Here is a 19,390-nt window from a genome sequence, read left to right on the forward strand (position 1 = left end):
TCCATGACGTTCAAGACGAGTTCGTGTGGAAACAGCGGGTAGGACAGGCCTCGCTACTTGGCTCCAGACTTGCCCGGACACCATATCCCTTTATATTTTCTGACACTCTTCTCTTTTCTCTCTTTCTTGAGCTCCACTAATAACTTTGTCATCTAGTTTGAGCAATATTTGTCCTCCCATCCATTCGTTCTGTACTATTGCCGTAACCTTAGCTATATCTGTTATTCTTCTTTGTTTCTCTGCCTCTTCCTCTATCTCTGTCATGTCTATCCTTTTTCTCATCACGTGTTTACTTTCATCGTGTGTCTGTATATATTTGCGTTCTCTGCTTTTACTCTCTTCCTCAGTCTCTTAACTAGGGGTAAGCAAGGGGTTTGTATGATGGGTTAACATACCCTGCTGCTGCTTTTAATTCCTTTAGAGGGTAAAATCCCTTTCTCTAGCTTCTTTCCCTTATGCGTAGCATGTAAATCTGTTATCAGGTTACGTAATACCGTATTTAACAACAAGCCTCCTGGAGGCCAGGGCATAAATGTCTTATTGGTCGTGCCCTTAAGCCATTCGGAATGGTACTGCATAGGTGTGTGAGAGGTGTTTTTTCCATTACGACAAGCTAATTCAGACTCTCACTACTTTAATTTTTCTCTTACCTCTGAATTAATTGTATCATTTCAATGTATTCGAGTAGGCACTATCAATCGGCACTCGTATTCCAGAAGATCAGAATATTTTCACTACCTTTTTGTTTATTTTATTTTTTTATACAAAATGTATTTGACACTATTTTTCGAGGGGATTGGGTCCTCCGACGTATTCCATATCTATGACAGTAATCACCACAACTGTGCTGCTTCGGAAAATCTTTCGGCGTCCTGCATCGATGACGTCGATACGCTGTCCTCGAGGGCCTCCGTTGAGCCGATGTCACTGGATGTTATAAGTAGGACGCATGACGCCCGTAGCCTCAGTTCAATTTTTTCCGCGAACGTGTTCACTTCGGAGATCTTGGCGCGCCTCGGCTCTTTCTGAGTTCTGTTCTTTCGGTTCCTCGAACCTGTTCATTTGTGATATCCATGATGTCTTCGTCGTCTTCTACACCGCGGCTGGGTTTTAAGAAATGTCAGGGCTGCGGGTCCAAGATGTCGTTGACGGATTCGCATGTCGCTTGCCTCTGGTGCCTCAGTGAGGACCACGACATGGATGACTGTGTGGACTGCCAGTCGCTTACATCGAAGGCCTTGCGGGAGCGTACGAAGAAGCTTTCTGTAGATAAGGTGGCCAAGCCCCGGAAGTCGAAGTCCACCGGCCTTTCGATTGACGATTCAAGAGGCGACTCTCCGCATCGTCGTCGTCGTTCCGGGGGGTCTTGGAGTAGGTCTCGCCATTCCTCTGCCTCTTTGAGGCACTCACGGAAGCGCCGTCGCCGGTCGCCTTCCTCGTCCGAGGACTCTGCCCGTCGGCGGGTTGCTAGTCCCAACAAGCCTTCCACTCCTGCCGAATGGGATTCATTTCGGCAGGAGATGATAGCGATTTTTCAGTCGCAGGGCTCCGGTCCGTCCGCGCCGCCGAAAGACGCCGGCCGTGACCGTGCTAGGGACACCACTCGCACGCCTTTGGGCTCGAGCGGTCGTCGCGATCACTGGGCGCCTTCGAGGTCCCGGTCAGACAAGGATGGTCGCTATAGACATGCCCGTTCCAGGTCCCGGTCCTCGGCGCCCTCGAGACCGTCAGAGCCGGTGAAGTCTTCGAAAAAGAAGACTTCGGCGCCGAGGTCGTCGAGGGACTCTCTCGAGGCTCCGCCTCCGAGGAAGCCGTCGACGCCATTGGCGCCCAGGCTGACGAAGGACACGCTCGGGACTCTGCCCTTGAGGACTGTGTCGAAGCTGTCAGCGCCACGCTCCACGTCGACGCCGATTCCATCGACGCCCTCAGCGCCTTTCGAGGCTGTTTTGTCGGAGGTACCCCGTGGCACATTGGAACCCCCTAGAAAGGCTCTGGCTAATGCTAAAAATGTCTTTGTCCCTTTTTCTGTGCCCTCATTCCAGCCTCTGGATTATATTTCTGAGGTGGATGAAGGATCTGAGGAAGAGTTGGTTCCTGATAAGGTACCAGACGAGATTTTATCTGGCCATAGCCAGATTGAAGACCTGCGTCAGTCGGTGCACAACACCAGTGGTCTGGACACCTCTCCGGAGGTGGAGTTCTGTAAGTCTGAGCCTGGCACTCATGCAGAGTCCTCGTACCGGCACCTTATGTCGAGGGTAACGGAATACTTGGGGTGGTCTGCGCCACCAGTGGATTTTCTGCAGGATGACCTGACGGATATCCTCGACCAAGGTCCACCAACTGACCCGGTTCTGCCATTCCATATGGCCTTGCAAAGAAGGGTGGCAGCGGCTTGGACTGCCCCGGAGAGTCTCCCGGCAGTGAGCAAGTCTTTGCCGCGCAAATACCGTCCAGCCAGTAGCGACCCCTGCTACTTGACCACGCACCCCACTCCGGAGAGTTTGGTGGTGCAGGCGGCTACGGCCCTGGCAAAGCAGGCTCGTACCCTACCATCCCTCCTGATAGGGACGACAAGCGTTTTGATGGCTGGGCGAAGAAAGTGTTTGCTTCAGGGGGTATGGCTTTACAGGCAGCCAACTCAGTGTGTGCCCTGTCACGTTTCACGCGCACTCTGTGGAACTGTATTTCGTTAGCGGCTGATCCTATTCCCGAAGGGGAGGAACGGGATGGTTTTCTTGCTATGGTGCAGGATGGCAAGGATGCCATGTGTGAGTCCGTTCAGTCGTGTCTGGACATGGCAAATTGTGTCAGCTGGTCCATGGCGGCGAGCACCGTAATACGCAGGTTTGCGTGGTTGCGGAAGTCGGGGTTTGCTCCTGATGTGCAAGCCTGGCTCCTCAACATGCCCTTTGATGGTGAACATCTTTTTGGCAGTAAGGCTGACGAGAGCCTTGAGAGGTTGCAGACGTCCAAAGCTGCAGCAAAGTCGTTGAGCGCTGCAGTTCGCCAACCTCCGCCTTTTCGTCCTTGGGGACAGCAATGGAGGTGAGGTTCCTTTCGATATTACTCTTCCTTTAGTAGATCGAGAGGAGCTGCAAGTCAAAGGGGCCACCATAGGAGTACCAGAGGTGGAAAACAAGGTACTTGAGGTGCCAAGGTCGCTCGGGCAGTTGCCTCTTTACCCTCAGGCAATCCCGCAGCCGCTTCAGCTCAGTCAAGAGGCCATGTCCCATGGTTCGCCGGTTGGGGGAAGGCTGGCGCAGCATCTTGTAGAATGGCGTGCCATTACTTCAGATGTGTGAGTTCTGGAGATCCTAGCCCACGGCTACTGTCTTCCTTTACGGCAGAGGCCTCACAACCATCCACCAGGGAATCTCTCTTTGAAGAGTCTGGATCCGCTCCTTGCGCAGGAAATGCAATCCCTGCTGGAGAAAACCGCCATAGAACTGGTGCCTGTAGCGGAGAGGAACAAGGGATGGTATTCCCCTTACTTTTTGATTTCAAAGAAAGACTGGGGATTGAGCCCCATCATGGACTTGTGCGGTTTGAACAAGCTCCTCAGGAAGGACAAGTTCAAGATGGTTACTCTTTCTCAAGTCCTCCAGGCCCTTCAACTTCAGGATTGGTTGGTGTCTCTCGACCTCAATGACGCTTATTTTCATGTGCCGAGACATCCCAAGCACAAGAAGTACCTGAGGTTTGCGGTTGGCGACTCGCACTTTCAGTTTCGGGTCCTGCCGCTCGGATTGACCTCTGCCCCGAGGGTTTTCACCAATCTCATGGTGGTGGTGGCAGCGTATCTCAGGAAAGGAGGGATTCACGTCTACACCTACCTGGATGATTGGTTGATCAGGGCATGCTCTCCCGAGCAAGTCCTGGATCATCTGTCCGTCACCTGCCACTTCCTTCACAAGCTAGGCTTCTCCCTCAACTTGAAGAAGTCCCACTTGACGCCAACTGAGCGGCTCCAGTACATCGGAGCAGTGCTCGACACATCCCTGGGGCAGTGTTTTCCTCCCCAGGTGAGGGCTCATCACATTCAGCAGATGGTACACAAGTTTCGACATGCCCAGAGTCTCCCGGCGTTCGAATTCTTGAGGTTGCTCAGCCTCATGGCATCCTGCATTCTTCTGGTGCCAGAGGCCAGGTTGCGGATGGGATCTCTGCAATGGGCTCTCAAGATGCAGTGGTCACAGTCCTCCGGCAGGATGGCGGACCCCATTCAGATGCTGCCCTCGGTCACTCAGGACCTTCTATGGTGGGCCGACGAAGGCAATCTGATGAGGGGGGCTCCATTTTGGCTACCCTTGCCGAAGGTGACGATCGTGACGGACACATCCCTCACAGGATGGGGAGCTTATGCCAACGAGTTGACAGTCAGCGGTCGTTGGTCTCAGTCAGAGTCCAGACTCCATATCAATCTGTTGGGGCTGAGGGCCGTCAGGCTTGCCCTGAAGGCTTTTCTGCTGACTGTGCGAGGAAAGAATGTCCTGATTCTGACGGACAAAACGGTGGCCATGCACTACCTCAACAAAAAGGGGGGGGCAGGGCCACTACCTCTGTGCAGGGAGGCGATGCAGCTCTGGTTGCAGCTCTAGTTCTGGGCCATCCAGCAGGAAATTTCGATCTCGGCAGTTCATCTGGCCGGAGAAGAAAACGAGAAGGCGGACGCTCTGAGCAGGCAGAGCGTGATCTCTCACGAGTGGGAGTTGGCTCAGGAGATTCTCTGGGAGATCTTCGCCCTTTGGGAGACCGCTCAAGTGGATCTCTTCGCCTCCAGTGTCAACCGGAAGTGCGAAAGGTTCTGCTCGCGGGAATTTCCTCCAGGAGGAGCCTTAGGAGACGCCCACTGCTGTACGCATTTCCTCCAGTCCCCGTCATCCCGCAAGTGCTGCAGAGGTTACGGAGGCTCGGTTCCCAGATGATCCTCATTGCTCCGGCATGGGCCCGGAGGACGTGGTACCGGACCTTCTCGACTTGTCCATCTGCCCTCCACGCCGTCTTCCCTACCGAGACGATCTGCTCTCACGGGAGGGGGGGGGGGTCAGGTTCTCCATCCAGAGTTCAGATCCCTCAACCTTCACGCTTGGCTTCTGAAAGGTTGAGGTATAAGGATTGGGACCTCCCAGAAGACGTGATGGAGGTGTTGCTTTCGGCCAGATGGCCGGCAACAAAGTCCCTGTACCGTTGCCGTTGGAGAAAGTTCTGCTACTGGTGCAGGGTTACCAATGTGGATCCTTTTTCATGTGACATTCCTGTAGTTCTGTCTTTTTTTGCTTTCGTTAGCCCACAAGGGCCTGCAAGTGGGTACCATTAAAGGTTACCTGGCAGCGCTGTCCATATTTAAGCGCTCGTCTGAGGAGTGTTCTTATTTCAAAATTCCTTTAATTTCTCAGTTTTTGAAAAGGCTCACTAATGTGTTCCCACCGTCACCTTTCCAGGTGCCCGGTTGGGATTTGAACCTTGTTCTAAAGTTCCTAATGGGTGCTCCATTTGAGCCTTTACATTCTTGTCCTTTGAGACTGTAAACCCTTAACACTGTATTTTTAGTTGTGGTCACTTCTGCTCGCAGAGTGAGTGTGTTACAGGCACTTTCAGTTAAGCCACCCTTCACTGTGTTTCATAAGGACAGGGTTGTCCTTAGAGTTCGTCCTTCCTTTCTTCCGAAAGTGGTGTCGGAATTTCATTTAAGCCAGAAGGTCATTCTTCCGGCATTGTATCCTCCTCCGCATCCTGGTAAGGAAGAGGAGAGGCTCCATAGGTTAGATCCTAGAAGAGCTTTAAGTTTCTACATTTCACGCATGTCACGGGTCAGAGTGGACGATCAGCTCTTTATTGGTTACGCTGGAAGGCGTTTGGGACAAGCTGTTACTAAGCAGACTTTGTCTAGATGGATTATCTTGGCAATTTCTGAATGTTACCGCTTGGCGGGTAAGGACCCTCCGGTTGGCTTACGGGCCCATTCTACTAGGGGTATGGCTGCCTCTACTGCCCTGCAGAGGGGTGTTCCTATTCGTAACATCTGTGAAGCAGCCACTTGGGCTTCGGTCCATACTTTTGTATGACACTTTGGCAAGGCGGTCCTTTACTCTGCAATTTGATTGGGCATTCTAAATTTCTATATTCTAAATTATTTTTCCCTCCTCCATACGTTGGTTCTGCTTTGGGAGTCTGTCATAGATATGGAATATGTCGGAGGACCCAATCCCCTCGAAGAATAAGTTACTTTCTTACCTGGTAACGTTCTTTCGATGGGATGGTCCGATGACATATTCCATATTGCTCCCTCCATGCCTACCCCGCTACAGAATTTCTTATGCGATTGCAGATTACCTTTCCTCAAGGCTTTCTGTGGTCATACAGGCAGAAGATTGGTGCCACACGTTCTGGGGAAAAAACTACAACTGAGGCTACGGGCGTCGTGCGTCCTACTTATAACATCTGGTGATGTCGGCTCGACGGAGGACCTCGAGGACAGTGTATCGACGTCATCGACGCAGGACACAGACGCCGAAAGATTTTCCGAAGCAGCACAGCTGTGGTGATTACTGTTATAGATATGGAATACGTCGTCGGACCATCCCATCGAAAGAACGTTACCAGGTAAGAGAGTAACTTGTTCTTCTAGCTCCTTCGTTTACACTTTTCATTAATTATTTTCATACCGTTCTTGGTTTTTTAGTATCTTAAAACTGTCTTTTTTGCTTCTATTTTGGTTTTGTCTAATTCTAGCCTTTTGATAGATGTCGATCCTTTGTCAAAAAAGGAAAAAAAATGTTTATTTATTTGTGCTGTTCTTTATTTTTTGTCCATTTTAAACACGTTATCTCTTATACACCCATATTATACCCTTTACATATGTGCACTTCCAATATATATATATATTCTCCTTTACGTACGTCTTTCCCCACTGCCTTAGTTGGTGTATTCTCCTCTCTTGTTATTACCCCTCTGGGAGTTTGATACACGCTCTTCTCACAGGCTCAGCCCTTAGGAATCGTTAATGCGCCGATACGGAACTATAGTGTGTACCCTTTCCGTCTCTCGTGAGCCCGTGAATTAGAGGTATCCTTATCTCTCTTCCTTTTATAATCCCCAAAAATCAAGTTACTCTTCATGTCTCTTTTATTTACAACATAACACAATTACAATCCGTCCGCCCTTATGTTTTTACAAGCTACAATGGTCTACTTATGTCTGGTACTCAGCTCGAGCCCCCTGCCATCGGCTTTCCCACAATCAACCAGTTCGCCTTTTGTCCGCGGGGCACCTGCGGTGACCGAACAGAAATTTCTTCAAAGGGGGACCTGTGGACCATATTTTGATCACGTGATAATATTGTGCACCACATAGCGACTGGAAGAAGCATTCGACCCTGCAACCTCTGGGCACCCCTCACCTGAGCAGAGGACGGACAAACGTGTCCCCAGCGATTCCCAGATGATCCACAGTGTGCCCTTGGAAAATTGGGGTCAGGGGTAACATAAATGTTCCTTCCCCTCCCACTTCCTCCGTAAGTTAGCATTGGGTGCAAAGCCCTTTGTCCCCTAACTCTTTCTGCTTACCTTGGGCTGTTGAACCTGGGTCAGGTACCCTACCCCTGGGCTAACCTTGGGACTGGGATTGAGAGGAGTACTTACCTGTCTTTGGACAAAGATTTATTTAACTTTGAAACATGATAGAACTGTTTTAAATCGCCACCACAGGCCCATTGCATCATTTGTGAGAATATCTTCCCTGGAGAACCCTGTTTTGGAGCCGATAGATCTTACGACTGGACTTCGGGAATTGGTGTCTTATTTGTTGTATTAATTTTATCTGCATCTGATTGATTACCAGGTTAGTTATTGATTGGCGCATTGTTAGTGCACGTACTGGTGAATGTCTATATTTGTGATATATGGTTTTGTGTGATACTACTACCTATTAATTGCATTTCTTAGTGTGTTCCTAAGGCCTAATCAATAGTTGTATTTTTACACATTGACTGTCTAAGCTGAATTATTGTGTGTTATTCTGTTTAAACTATCTGAGGCCTTTGACCACTCCCTCTCACTCCTGAGACTAAGGCTTAACTGCTTTTCCACATACCTTGATTGGGTTTTGGCTACACTCTCAGTTCACATAACTAGGGTAGCCTCCTAAAATCTCCTCCCCACTGTTGATTTTAGAAATCCATCTGAACACTTATAAACATTGATGCGGCCACCAGATGGTACAATTTGAGCATGTGACCTAGAATCTTACAGATAAATTACTTGTTTGTTATATTTTATCATTTGTGCACTTTGCAGTTTGAACAGTACTTATTGCAAAATTCTCCAATATTTCAGATACAGCAGTCTTAACAAACAGTTATTTGTATTGTGGCATAAGCAATATTTATTTTTATTGTAGGCTTGTAGAGATTGAGCATCAGTACGGTTCATCTAAACAACAGATTGCCCTGCTGACTGAGAAACTGGAGGAAGAAAAAGATAGAAGAGAGGCTGCAGAAGAAGCTCTTCGAATTGCTGAAAAACAAGATAAAAGGTTGGCGGGTGTTTCAATAACTCTTTTCTCTGTATTATTCTTCCTCACTCAGTAATTCGCAGAATGCTTCCTTGAAAGAATTCAGTAGAGGAAATATGGATCTATTCCAGTAGATGGGGCTTTTTGGTATACTAGGATGACTGCACTCTGCTTTGTCACCTAATTCCTGACTTAATGTGACCCTGTCAAGGTGGATCTTCCTCTCGGAATGCTATGATCTAGCTGGGATGGATGTGCAAGAGGGTCTCGGAGCTCATTCAACCAAAGGCCTGGCTACCACCTCTGGGTCCATTTTCCCTGAGCCCTGTTTCTCTTGTCTGCTGCTGTGGAAGATTTACGAGACCCCCAGTTGAAGGGGCCCCTGAGGGACCCTCGAATGTGGAAAAAAGGCAAAGTCACCACACACGAATATCTCTGCTGGCAAAATCACGGGGAATATTAAGTCTATATCACTCATTGTGAGCACCGCTGATTTCAATAAAGACTCTACTTTATAAAAACGCGATGGATTTTTTCGTATGTCAGGGATTGTCTGTTTCATATTATTCACTTCCTGTCTAGAGAAGGGAACATGCACAAATTGAGCTGCGTAATGCCCTAGGATTACCACAGCCGGCATATTGCCTACTGCGGGAGTCTCTACCTTCGGTACAAAAGTAGGGGGCACTTCTCTCATGGGGAAGGCCTCACTCACTAATCCTCCCCCTTCCCTCTCATGTAACAATATTCCCAGGACGAGGGATAAGGCTGTTTCTCCTGTCCTTCGTTCCATCGCTCTCTTATACACCGCCAATACTTCAGGGGGGCTCACCTTTTTCTCGTTTATCTTTAGCTGTCAAATATTCTACCATTGTTTGTAACGCTCTCCTCTTCATTGCTAAAGTGTATTCATCAAATATTCCATGTATTTCCATTATGGGAATACTGGGATCTGAAATCCATTTTTGTGCCTCCTGCAGGCACGCCTTCAGCTCCGCACTAGTTTGCGCTGCTGGCGACGAGAATCGCTGCTGTCTACCCCTCTCAATATTCTTTCTCCTATTCCCCGGTGTGGCCAACACTTCAGAATATTCTTCATCCAGTTCATTCTTTATCTCAAACAGTCGCTTCGCATGCTCTTCTATCTCAACATTCCTTCCTCTACAACGGGCTAATGCATTCAAATCCAACAGTCGCTGCGGTGGTAACTTTCCAATTAACTTTTTCCATTTTCTTGACAAATATTCCCCCATGCCTTCCAACAATACCTGTATTTCATTGTTCCTTCTGAAGTCATACAGCGACGCTAGAGTGGATGCCTCATCATTGTCGTCTATATACATTTCCGCCTGTTCTTGCAGCTTGCGCTTTCTCTCCTTGCTGATCGCGCTGCGAGTTACTCTCATACATTCATTCTGCTCGATTCCACTCATGAGCGGGGCGGTCGGAACAGTGGCACCTTTTTGATCGGAAGGTGGGGAGGGGGCAGTGAGAGTGGGATATGTCTGTTGGGGTTGTGGTAGTTGCAAAACACTCGGGGCTGGCTGGCTAGTGGACAGTGCAATGTCTGATTCAGCCTGTGGCTGTGCTGGTGTTGGGAGGGGCTGAGCAACGGGAGGGGTTTGAGCGACAGCTACTGACGTATTCTGTTTGGTTCCACTCCTCGGACCCTGCTTTGTTTCAGTCAAAATTTTGTTTATTAATTCGTCTGACGTGTGTAGCTCTCTTTGTGGATATATTTTTTCTATGTTTAATTCATTGCGCCGTCTTGCCTTTCGCAAGTTATTACTACACTCCTCCTCCTTCTCCTCAGCTTTCTCCGTCTTTGACTTATGCCTGCACGCATGCTTCTCTCTACTTTTAAATCTGAGCATCACTTCCCTCCTCCAGTCCCTAAGAATGTCTAGTGCCCCAGGGCGTGCTCTTTTACTTATCAACACCTTTTCCAGGTTAGCTATACGTCCCATCTCAAAACTCCCATGGCTCGGCCACTGAAAGTGTGCATGTTTTCTGGTTTGCTTATGCCAAGTCTCACAACATTATCGCTCCCATACCATACTTTACATACATCTCATAAGCCGGCGTTCCTCCCGTAGGTGCTTTCTGGCCAGTTTCCAAAGATTGTTCACCGCAGCGGAAAAATCCTGCTAAGGTAGACAATACCCCAGGCATGTTTTAACCTTACCCTTGGCTAATCAAACTTACTCTGGGTGTTTGATTTAGCAAAATCAACTCTCAACCAATATCAGGATTACTTAAGAATCAGGGCACGACTCACCTGATCAATCAATTTGTCTTCTTCAAGACACAATTCGTCCGTATACTGACGCAACCAATGACGTTGTGTCTGCGTATCTCGGCTCTGCATCGTTTCGGACCCTCGCCCCCTTGTCCTCTGGCCAGGTGCGTCGATCAGGGATCAGCGGTGCGCAGATCTGCAAAGGAGTCTCATCGCTTTCACAGGGGCCCCCGTACACCTCTGGATCCCGGCTCGATCGCTCCTGTCCTCGCCGTTCTTGTCGCCTTCCTCATGTCACAACGTACACGATGGAACAAGTGGGGGAGGGTCCATATTCGGTCGCCATCTTGAAGGGGCCCCTGAGGGACCCTCGAATGTGAAAACAAGGCAAAGTCACCAGACACGAATACATACGCCAAACATGAGGTTCCGTTCCCAAAATCTAGGGTTTATTGCAATACAAAATAGTCCTTATTGGCCAAGTGGTCTCACGCCCCGCAACGTGTGTCTAAACAGACCTCAGGGGACCCAAGCAAACGAGCGACGTACATCAGTTACATACATACAAAAGGAGCTCCTTATAATGACCAATGTCACAGTATGACACATTTGATGCCGCCCCCAATTCATTTGCTTTTGAATTAGAGGCGATGATTGACCAGTGTGACAAATATGACACCTTAGACCACCATATTCAGTAACAGGTTGCAATCTCCAGTTCTACAGACATCATTCTTTGTTTGCGAGAACACAGCGTTTCTGTAGGCAAGCTGTGCGTAGGAGACTGGCGCATACCAGGCCTCCCAATCTCTTAAGTTTCGATTCTCGCTCTGGAGGTCAGCCCGCTCTCCGGGGCCTCACTGGGCTCAGAAAGGGGGGGCCGTAAGGAAGAGCAGAATTCAACTCTTTAAATGCTAGTTTCGTACATTGCTATTCTTTCAAGAGACTCGCTGGCATTCATGTACTGATTAAATGCCTTCCTCCCTGTCTTCAAGGATATTTGAGGGAGGGAATCAGGCATTTCTGTCTGGCTCTCCAGTGTAATATTTCAACATGTTTTCGTAGCCTTGGACCATTGAAGCGAAATAATATCTACAGCAAAGCAGTTTTACATGTGGAAAAGAGGCAACGTTAAAGAGAACAGAGAGAAAACAAAATGGCGATTCTAGTCATCTTAAAATGGCCGCTTTCTAGCTGGGCCAATAGCTACGTAATAACTAATGAGCATGTATTCTTAACACTTTAAATGAGGCGGTTGGTCCTCGGCCAACCAATTATCATGCATTTCCGTCCACCTAGGGATGTCTAGATTTTCTGGACTGACACAGTAGCCTAGTTGCAAAGCAGCGGGTGCCTGCTTGATGCAGGTCCTCATGTGAGAGATCAAGATGTCCCCTCCCCAAACAAGGTAAGCCTTGCGCGTGGCAGGGGCTCTTGTAATTCTGGGCTCTTACAGGAACAGCACTGCACAAATAATGGCGACCTCATTGCTCCTGGTGCTAAATGCTGTAAATACTCCGATGCTGCCATTCCTATCGGGAGGAAGGTACAGCAGCTCAGGGTCTCTAGAATCAAATGCAGCAGAGGTTGCTTACATACATCCCTGGAGATAGAATGACATGCAGGGGGCTCCAGTATCCCATACTATGTTTTCCGGATGCAACTCTTCTGCATCATTTTTGGTGAATTGAAGATGGGATCTACTAGGGGAAGGGTGTCCAATATGGGAGCAAGCAGGAAGAACTTAGCTTCACATTCCATTGCCAGGACTAAAGTGTTGAATATTGGTTTTGATGCCAGTTCACCTACTGGAGAACTGGCATACGATAACTGGAGAAATTAGGCTACTTTTATAAAGAAGACCCAGGAATCGCATCATCTGGTGTGACACAGACTCACACCATGAAGGCAAACTGAACATTTCAGTGACCAAGCCGCTTTAGTGAGGCCAGGAGGTGGTGTGAAAGGAGTTGTGGGGGAAGGAGAAGGACAACTTTTATGTGACAAAACCCTGGAGGTGTACCGGTACCGGGATGCCTGGGAACTTACCCCCATTTCTGACTTTGTGATCAAGGTCTCCAGCAACCCCCCAACAGGTGGAAAGGGAGATAATTCAATAACTTTGAGGTGCCCAGATGCCCCTATTTTGCAGATTACAGTTCTAGGCTGTGCGGTGGGAGAAGGGCTTTGAGCACACTTCACTGCGAAGAGCAGAAGGTAGTCGCAAACAAACACCAGCAGCAGTCAAATGGAAATGAGATACAACCACACTAGGGAGGCACAATGACGAATTCAGTAGGCTGTCCTGATAGGCCGTTTAAGCTCAGAATGATGGACCCCAGGTCCTTGGCCCGCAGAACCACAGGTTGATTATCAATAATGCAGACACTACTGGCAACACCGGCTGAGGGGACGGGACACACAGCCCTAACCCATCCACACACCCTTTTTAATAAATAATTGATGTCTCCAATGCAGCTCTTGGAGCCCAAGTTACCAGTAGATTAGAGGTATAAAAGGGAGCTGGCTTTGAGCAATTGTGGGCCTTGTGAGGATGTGTAGAATGGAGGAGAGAGAAAAAAGAAGGAAGGCGTTGGAGAAGGGAAAGATCAGGAGAGTAAAGGGAGGAGGCAAGGCAATGGAAAATTAATGAATTTGAGGGAAAGCCCAAGGCAGTGTAGGAAGGAGGAAAGAGAAGGAAGGCATTGAAAGTGTGTCTGGAAACCTTAGGTGGAGAGTAGAGTGGGGGGAAAAGAGAGAAGGAAGTCCTTGGAGGAAGGAAGAAGAGAGTTGCATAGGAAGGTTCAGTGAGAGCTACCCCCTTTGGCCTTGTGTAGGAAGCCAACAATTGAGAGGCGGTATAAGGCTAAGTCAGTGGGGCTAGAGCTGGAAAGCCATGGCCGAAGACTGACCGGTGCCAAGCCTGAAAACCCCAGTATAGCTGGAAAGTAGAAGTGAAAATACTGATAGGCTAGGTGTTTGCAGCATTTCTTTTTTTTTTTTTTTTTTTTAATTTTTTATTTTTGTTTTTGATGCATACGCACCTTTACAAAATTTACAGCAGAATTCAAATACATCTCTTAAACAAACTTCTTAACATTTAAATATAGATACAAAAAAAACATAGTTAAAATATGTATAAAGGAAGATAAAATAAGTTTATAAAACTCTAGTTTCTCAGCAAAATCATGCGGATACTTGATATGCATACTATCAGGAAAATCTCATTACTTAACATGGTTTTAAGTCTACGCCACATACGACTCAAGAGCTGCATCTATAATTTTAACCAAGCGAACAGTCGCAAGAATTATCGAATTACTTGACCCCCACATACATCGAGTCCAGATCAACTCTCTGCTACTTAAAGTGTTGGTGGGACTAAAAGAGGAAATGATTTTTAGACGTTCGATTTCAAAGGTTGGACATAGCAAAAAAAGATGTTTTAAGGTCTCATTGATTTCAGGTGTTTTACAAAATCTACATCTAGTGTCTGCGGCGGTAATATCTTTATTTGCCCAATGTTTCATTCTCATCTTGGTATGTATCAAGTCTAAGCGAAAGCGCATATATGTTGCGCGGATTTCTTCACTTGGTAACAATAATAGATATTGCAGGCGAGGTGTTTGAGCATGTCTGAAATGTGCGTATTCAGTAAATGAAGAATACTGTGTTAATTGTTCGCACGTTTCAGCCCAGTCATTCCAAAATAAACGCTTATGAGCCGTACACAATCTTCTTTGTAAGTCGTCAGCTGCTATGTTGATGTTCTCTAGGATAAGTTGTATACGCTGTTGAAAACATGCAATGGACCTAGGCTTGGATTCCCTTAGCATAATGAAAAAATCTTCATATAAAGAGTTTTCTTCTGGAAACTTCATCTTAAGGTAAGTTTTCAACAAACGCCAATTGTGACGAGAAGCCAAGGAATTCAATCCTAGCTCATGTCGAACAATTGCGTTTGCAGCATTTTGACATTGCGTTTGGATAAAAGAACGCTTACCTGCCCACAACATCACTGAGTGCCGGACTCCGCCTCTGCTGTCCCGACGCTGCTTCCTGGAGGAGGCGGATCGCAGCAACGCCACGTGACTCATCACGTGACTTCAACTGGGACATTTAAGCTGCCGCGAGTCACCCTTGCGGCGTTAAGCCCGTCGGGGTAAAGGGCGCCGACTGTTGTGTGGCTGTTTGGTGGCAGAGTCGTGTGCAGAGTCCAAGTTTGCTGCAGGCCGCGAAAGGACGTCAGGAGGAAGGTAAGACTCTATCAATAAATGGATACGGGTCCTCAAACCCGTTTCAAAGCAAAACAGGCATCAACCGTGTGTGGAACTAGCTCAAAAATGCCAAACTCGAAAGTCATTGAAGCGCGAGGAAGCCCTTTTTGTGATGTTCCACTGGCAGTAAACAAAACATGCGAGCGAGAGGTGGGGAAGGGGAGTGAGCTAACACACGGTGAGCCTGTGGCTCACCCAGCCCAAGTCACTTGTGCGCTCGAACTTGTTCAGTTCTCTCCGTCTCCCTCTACGCTCCACACGCCTCTTCATCCACCTACGCCCCATGAAAGTATTAACTGCCCTGCCGCACTCGCTCATCTGGCTGGCCGTTGTCTCCCTGAAACTTCACCTTCACAAATAGGAGCAAGGTTAATGGATGTAATACCTTGTCCCTGGACGGACGTGCCACATGTAGACTCCAAGGAAACTAACACTATGCCCAAAGAAGTCATCAGTACAGAGTCAATAGTTACATCTAATCAGACGTCGAATAATGCAAAAAATACAGAAAACAGGCTCAGTAAAAAAGTAGGAAACGAGCACACAAAGAACGCCTGTGAAATGAGGATATCACAAGCGTATGATCCGTTGGTCCTGGCCAGAAAGACGGACTCTTCTGGCAAAACGGACTCAAAATCGCTGTTCACGTCCCATGAGAACAAAGACAAGAAAAACGAACTTGGGGAATGCGCAACAGTTGGTAACACAAAAACACCAGCAGCTCTACCATCACAATCAGAAGATGGAAGAAATTAAGTAGGCGAAGACCTGTTTTATTCCCCATTTGACGTGACGGATGCAGAATTGCTAAAAATGGAAACATCACAATCTTTGCCAAACTCCAAAACATTTAATTTCGAAACTCACCAACAAGATCCATGCTGTAGCAATCGCGAAGAAATCGCGCGTCTTACTAGCTTCATACAGCCGTTGCGACTCACGCTGCCTATTGAATACAGTTACCATTCAAAGATGATACTGAAACGCCAGGAGAACCAGGAAGAAAAAAAAAATGGAAGGTGAGAGAAAAATTGCACATCAACCAAATGCAATGGAGAGTCCAAACTACAGTGGCATCGACTTAGCAGGTCGGGAGGCAAGACTTACCCGGAGATTACAAGCTGATTTCGAAAATATTAAAGCGAAACTATCAGACAGCTTCTCAAATAAAAAGAAAGATGAAAAAATTGGCTGCCGAAATCCGGTTCCTATAGAGTCAGCAACCAACATAGACTCATGCATAGCTAATATACAATGCAAATCGCATTGTGAGTCGAGCAAAGAATACACAGTGAAAACTGGGCGGAGTGGCGAGCTGACGGTGCACGGGCAACAACAGACAATTGAATTTGGTGACAAACCTGCAAGCTCCCTTACTGAATCATTCGGTCATGGGAAAAAAGTGCAGAATAAAAGAGACAGAAGGGCACCAAATTGCTCCACTCCAACGAACCATGGTGCAAGTGTAACTGTGGAACATTTGCAAAAGATTCAACAGACACGTTTGGTATGTGACTGTATGGATTCAAAAATACCAGACAGTGATAAATCAACAAGTGCATCAGATAAGGAAAATGAAATCAAATCAAATCTATCTGTTGCAGCAGCGATCCAGATTCACAACAACGTATTAGCTGCAACTTCCCTGGCACTAATTCCTTTCATAAAACTGTACGACAACTTGAATGAAGCCACACAAAACAATGCTGCTTGTTTGGGCAAATTGGTGGAAAAAGTTTCAAAAATGCAAACTGTAGTCCAAATAGAACAACAACAAAAACATAACCAACACACGGAGATAGATGATGGCTTCAGAAAGATATACAAGTTAATCGAAAAACAGACAAATGAAGGAAGAAAGCAAATGGACGACCTGTTAGACTTCATGAAAAGGTCCTTCTCGAATCTCAGTGTGATAAACTCAAGCTCAGCTAACACAGACGACGGACTCAATGCTACTGCTAGTCCTATCGGCTTAGAGCCAAAAGGAGAGGATAAATTGACACAAAAAGCCCGAACAGCCCCAATTCCTCATCTGGCAGACGCAAATCCAAGTATTCAAACCGCATCTAGTTGCCAGGAGGAAAGGGTCACAGCCCCTTCTGCAAAGGCAATGGAAACTTGTCTCAACGACACAAAAGAGAAAAATAAAGAGATTTTGAAGTTGCAAGATCCGGAGCCTTTACCGGCTGTTCCGAGCTGTTAAACCACCAAGGCTTCGTTTGGGATCTTCCACAGCCTGGCAAAAAATATCTAATCAGGAAAAACCCCTGATCCAAAACAGCCGACGGGACACGGCGCTCCTGCAGCAGTCATTCCAAAAAAACAAAAAGAAAAGAAAAAAAACTTGACAGCTAACAACCAAACATCAAACTCAAGGAAATTTATCAGAAACTTAACAACGCCCCCGAAACCAAAGTTATTTGTTCGAGAAAATACAGTGGGGAAAATGATCAACAAACCTTCCATTCCAAATGGCTCTGAGGCAGCAAATGTGGATACATTGGAAAAGGAAAAGATAAAAGACACTGAAACATTTCCAAAAGAGCATTCTGGCCGAACGCTACGAAAAATTGTTAAAACAAATCCAAAAAAACAGATAAGAATCGACTCAGACTCAAGCAGTGCTTCACTATCTGATGACATTCAGGAACTGTGCAACCTCTCCACATATTCTAATGCAATTGGAGATGATGAAACTCAGGATGAAACTTACATCTCTTCATCCGTGAGTTTGAGCATTTTGGAAACTCCTTCTCAAAAACATCTTGGTCGACAGAATGGCAGCATGAAGCACTCGAGAGCTGCCATAAAACAAATAGGAGATAAGAAAAGTTTTTTTCCACAGGCCGCAGCCACAAAAAAGGTTGACAGGCAGTCGAATGCAAACCCCTTCACTAAAGATAAATTGGACCTGGCCCTAAATCCAAAACATACGGCAGCTCAAAATCAAACAAGAAAAGAAATGCCGAAATCTTTGCGAGGACGACGTACAAGTGCCTCAGGAAAAATAAAAATAATGAATGTGCTTGATGACGATTCAGAGGTAAACATGAACCGAGGCAATGTAATGCGATTATTTCACTCAGTACCGACACTTAGGATAATCAAGTCTGAAGATATACGAATTGTTGAATATATATCTGAAGAACGAGCTGATTGTGTTCTTTTCCATATCGGCTCTCACGCGGTCAGGAGGACCATATTGACGGCGAAAGAGGAATTGTTATGCCTAGGTTTCGAGATTTCTGAACACCTGGAGATCTCATCACCGTTGGCTGAAGCTCGCGAGGAAAGAAAGGAGTCAAAAACAACTTGGACTCAACGGCGAACACAATTACGAACCCACTTCAGTACCAATCAATCATCTGCGACAAATGAAAAGTCTCAAATGCAAGCTAAAAGGAGACATTAAGTAGTCACTCCCGGACAGGACGCCGACGCTACCCTTATTTCGTGGAACACCAGGGGATTCACTCATTTATACAACGACTTCCCAGTGGGCCTAACGAACAACTTTGCAATTTGCTTGCAGGAAACTTGGCTGCGGCAGCCACCAGTAAAGGACGGCTATCGGATATTGATTAACCCTGCCGACAAAAGCATAACAGGTCGTCCTTTTTCTGGTCTTCTAACATTGATAAAAATAGGAACAAATTGGGAAGTGACTGAAACAAGCAATCCAAATCGGCATGTACAAGCGACCTTACTTGAAAGATCGATCGGAAAAATAGAGAAAGCCCAGAAGTTATTGCTGCTGAATGTCTACTGGAACCCAAGAAAGATCTCCAGCAGCAAATTCATTACCTCCATAACCACGTTAATAGATAATAATCAGTCGTCCCATCAAAATCTATGGATCATTGTGTGCGGAGATCTGAACCTAGCATGGTTCAATGGGAAAAAACAACTAATTGAAGTATCCCGACTAGAAGAACGTAAAGCCGGCTCCAGACGAATAAAATGGAACGATGCAATGGAGGCACGAGACTGCACAATGATCAACGGAAATGTGAAGGGAGACATCCCGCCACAAATCACCTGGCGAAACATGGGGTATGAAAAAACTTTAGACTACATCTGGACGTCTAATAATGTGACGAAGCTAATTGACAACCTGGCGATAATTCTGTGAAACTACAGCGATCATTCACTTTTGATCATGTCTTGGCAACCAAGTTGCAAGACATTGGCAGGTTCTGCATGTACAGAGCTGGAAGTGAACTCTGGGCGTAACAGACTCAGGATAAAAGTAAATCAGATCCCGAAACTCACATCTGCTTTCAAATTACAAACCAAGGATAGCCTGGATCCACCAAACTCCATTGCACTACTGCCATATACCAATCTGACAATT

The 19,390-nt window shown here is 46.8% G+C and overlaps 1 protein-coding gene across 4 annotated transcripts in view; it reads left to right on the forward strand.

Moving 5' to 3' along the window:
- LOC138503575 (golgin subfamily B member 1-like) overlaps positions 1–19,390 on the forward strand; it is a 1,546,163-nt gene that overhangs the window by 1,493,993 nt on the left and 32,780 nt on the right. For all 4 annotated transcript variants that reach the window (XM_069623402.1, XM_069623405.1, XM_069623404.1 and 1 more), the window contains one exon: positions 8,404–8,538. In XM_069623402.1, coding sequence (XP_069479503.1) covers positions 8,404–8,538 — 135 coding nt within the window. The remainder of the gene's footprint in view (positions 1–8,403; positions 8,539–19,390) is intronic.

The sequence above is a fragment of the Ambystoma mexicanum genome, chromosome 11 (assembly GCF_040938575.1).
Source record: "Ambystoma mexicanum isolate Mex_15411 chromosome 11, UKY_AmexF1_1, whole genome shotgun sequence".
NCBI classification, from domain to species: Eukaryota; Metazoa; Chordata; class Amphibia; order Caudata; family Ambystomatidae; genus Ambystoma; species Ambystoma mexicanum.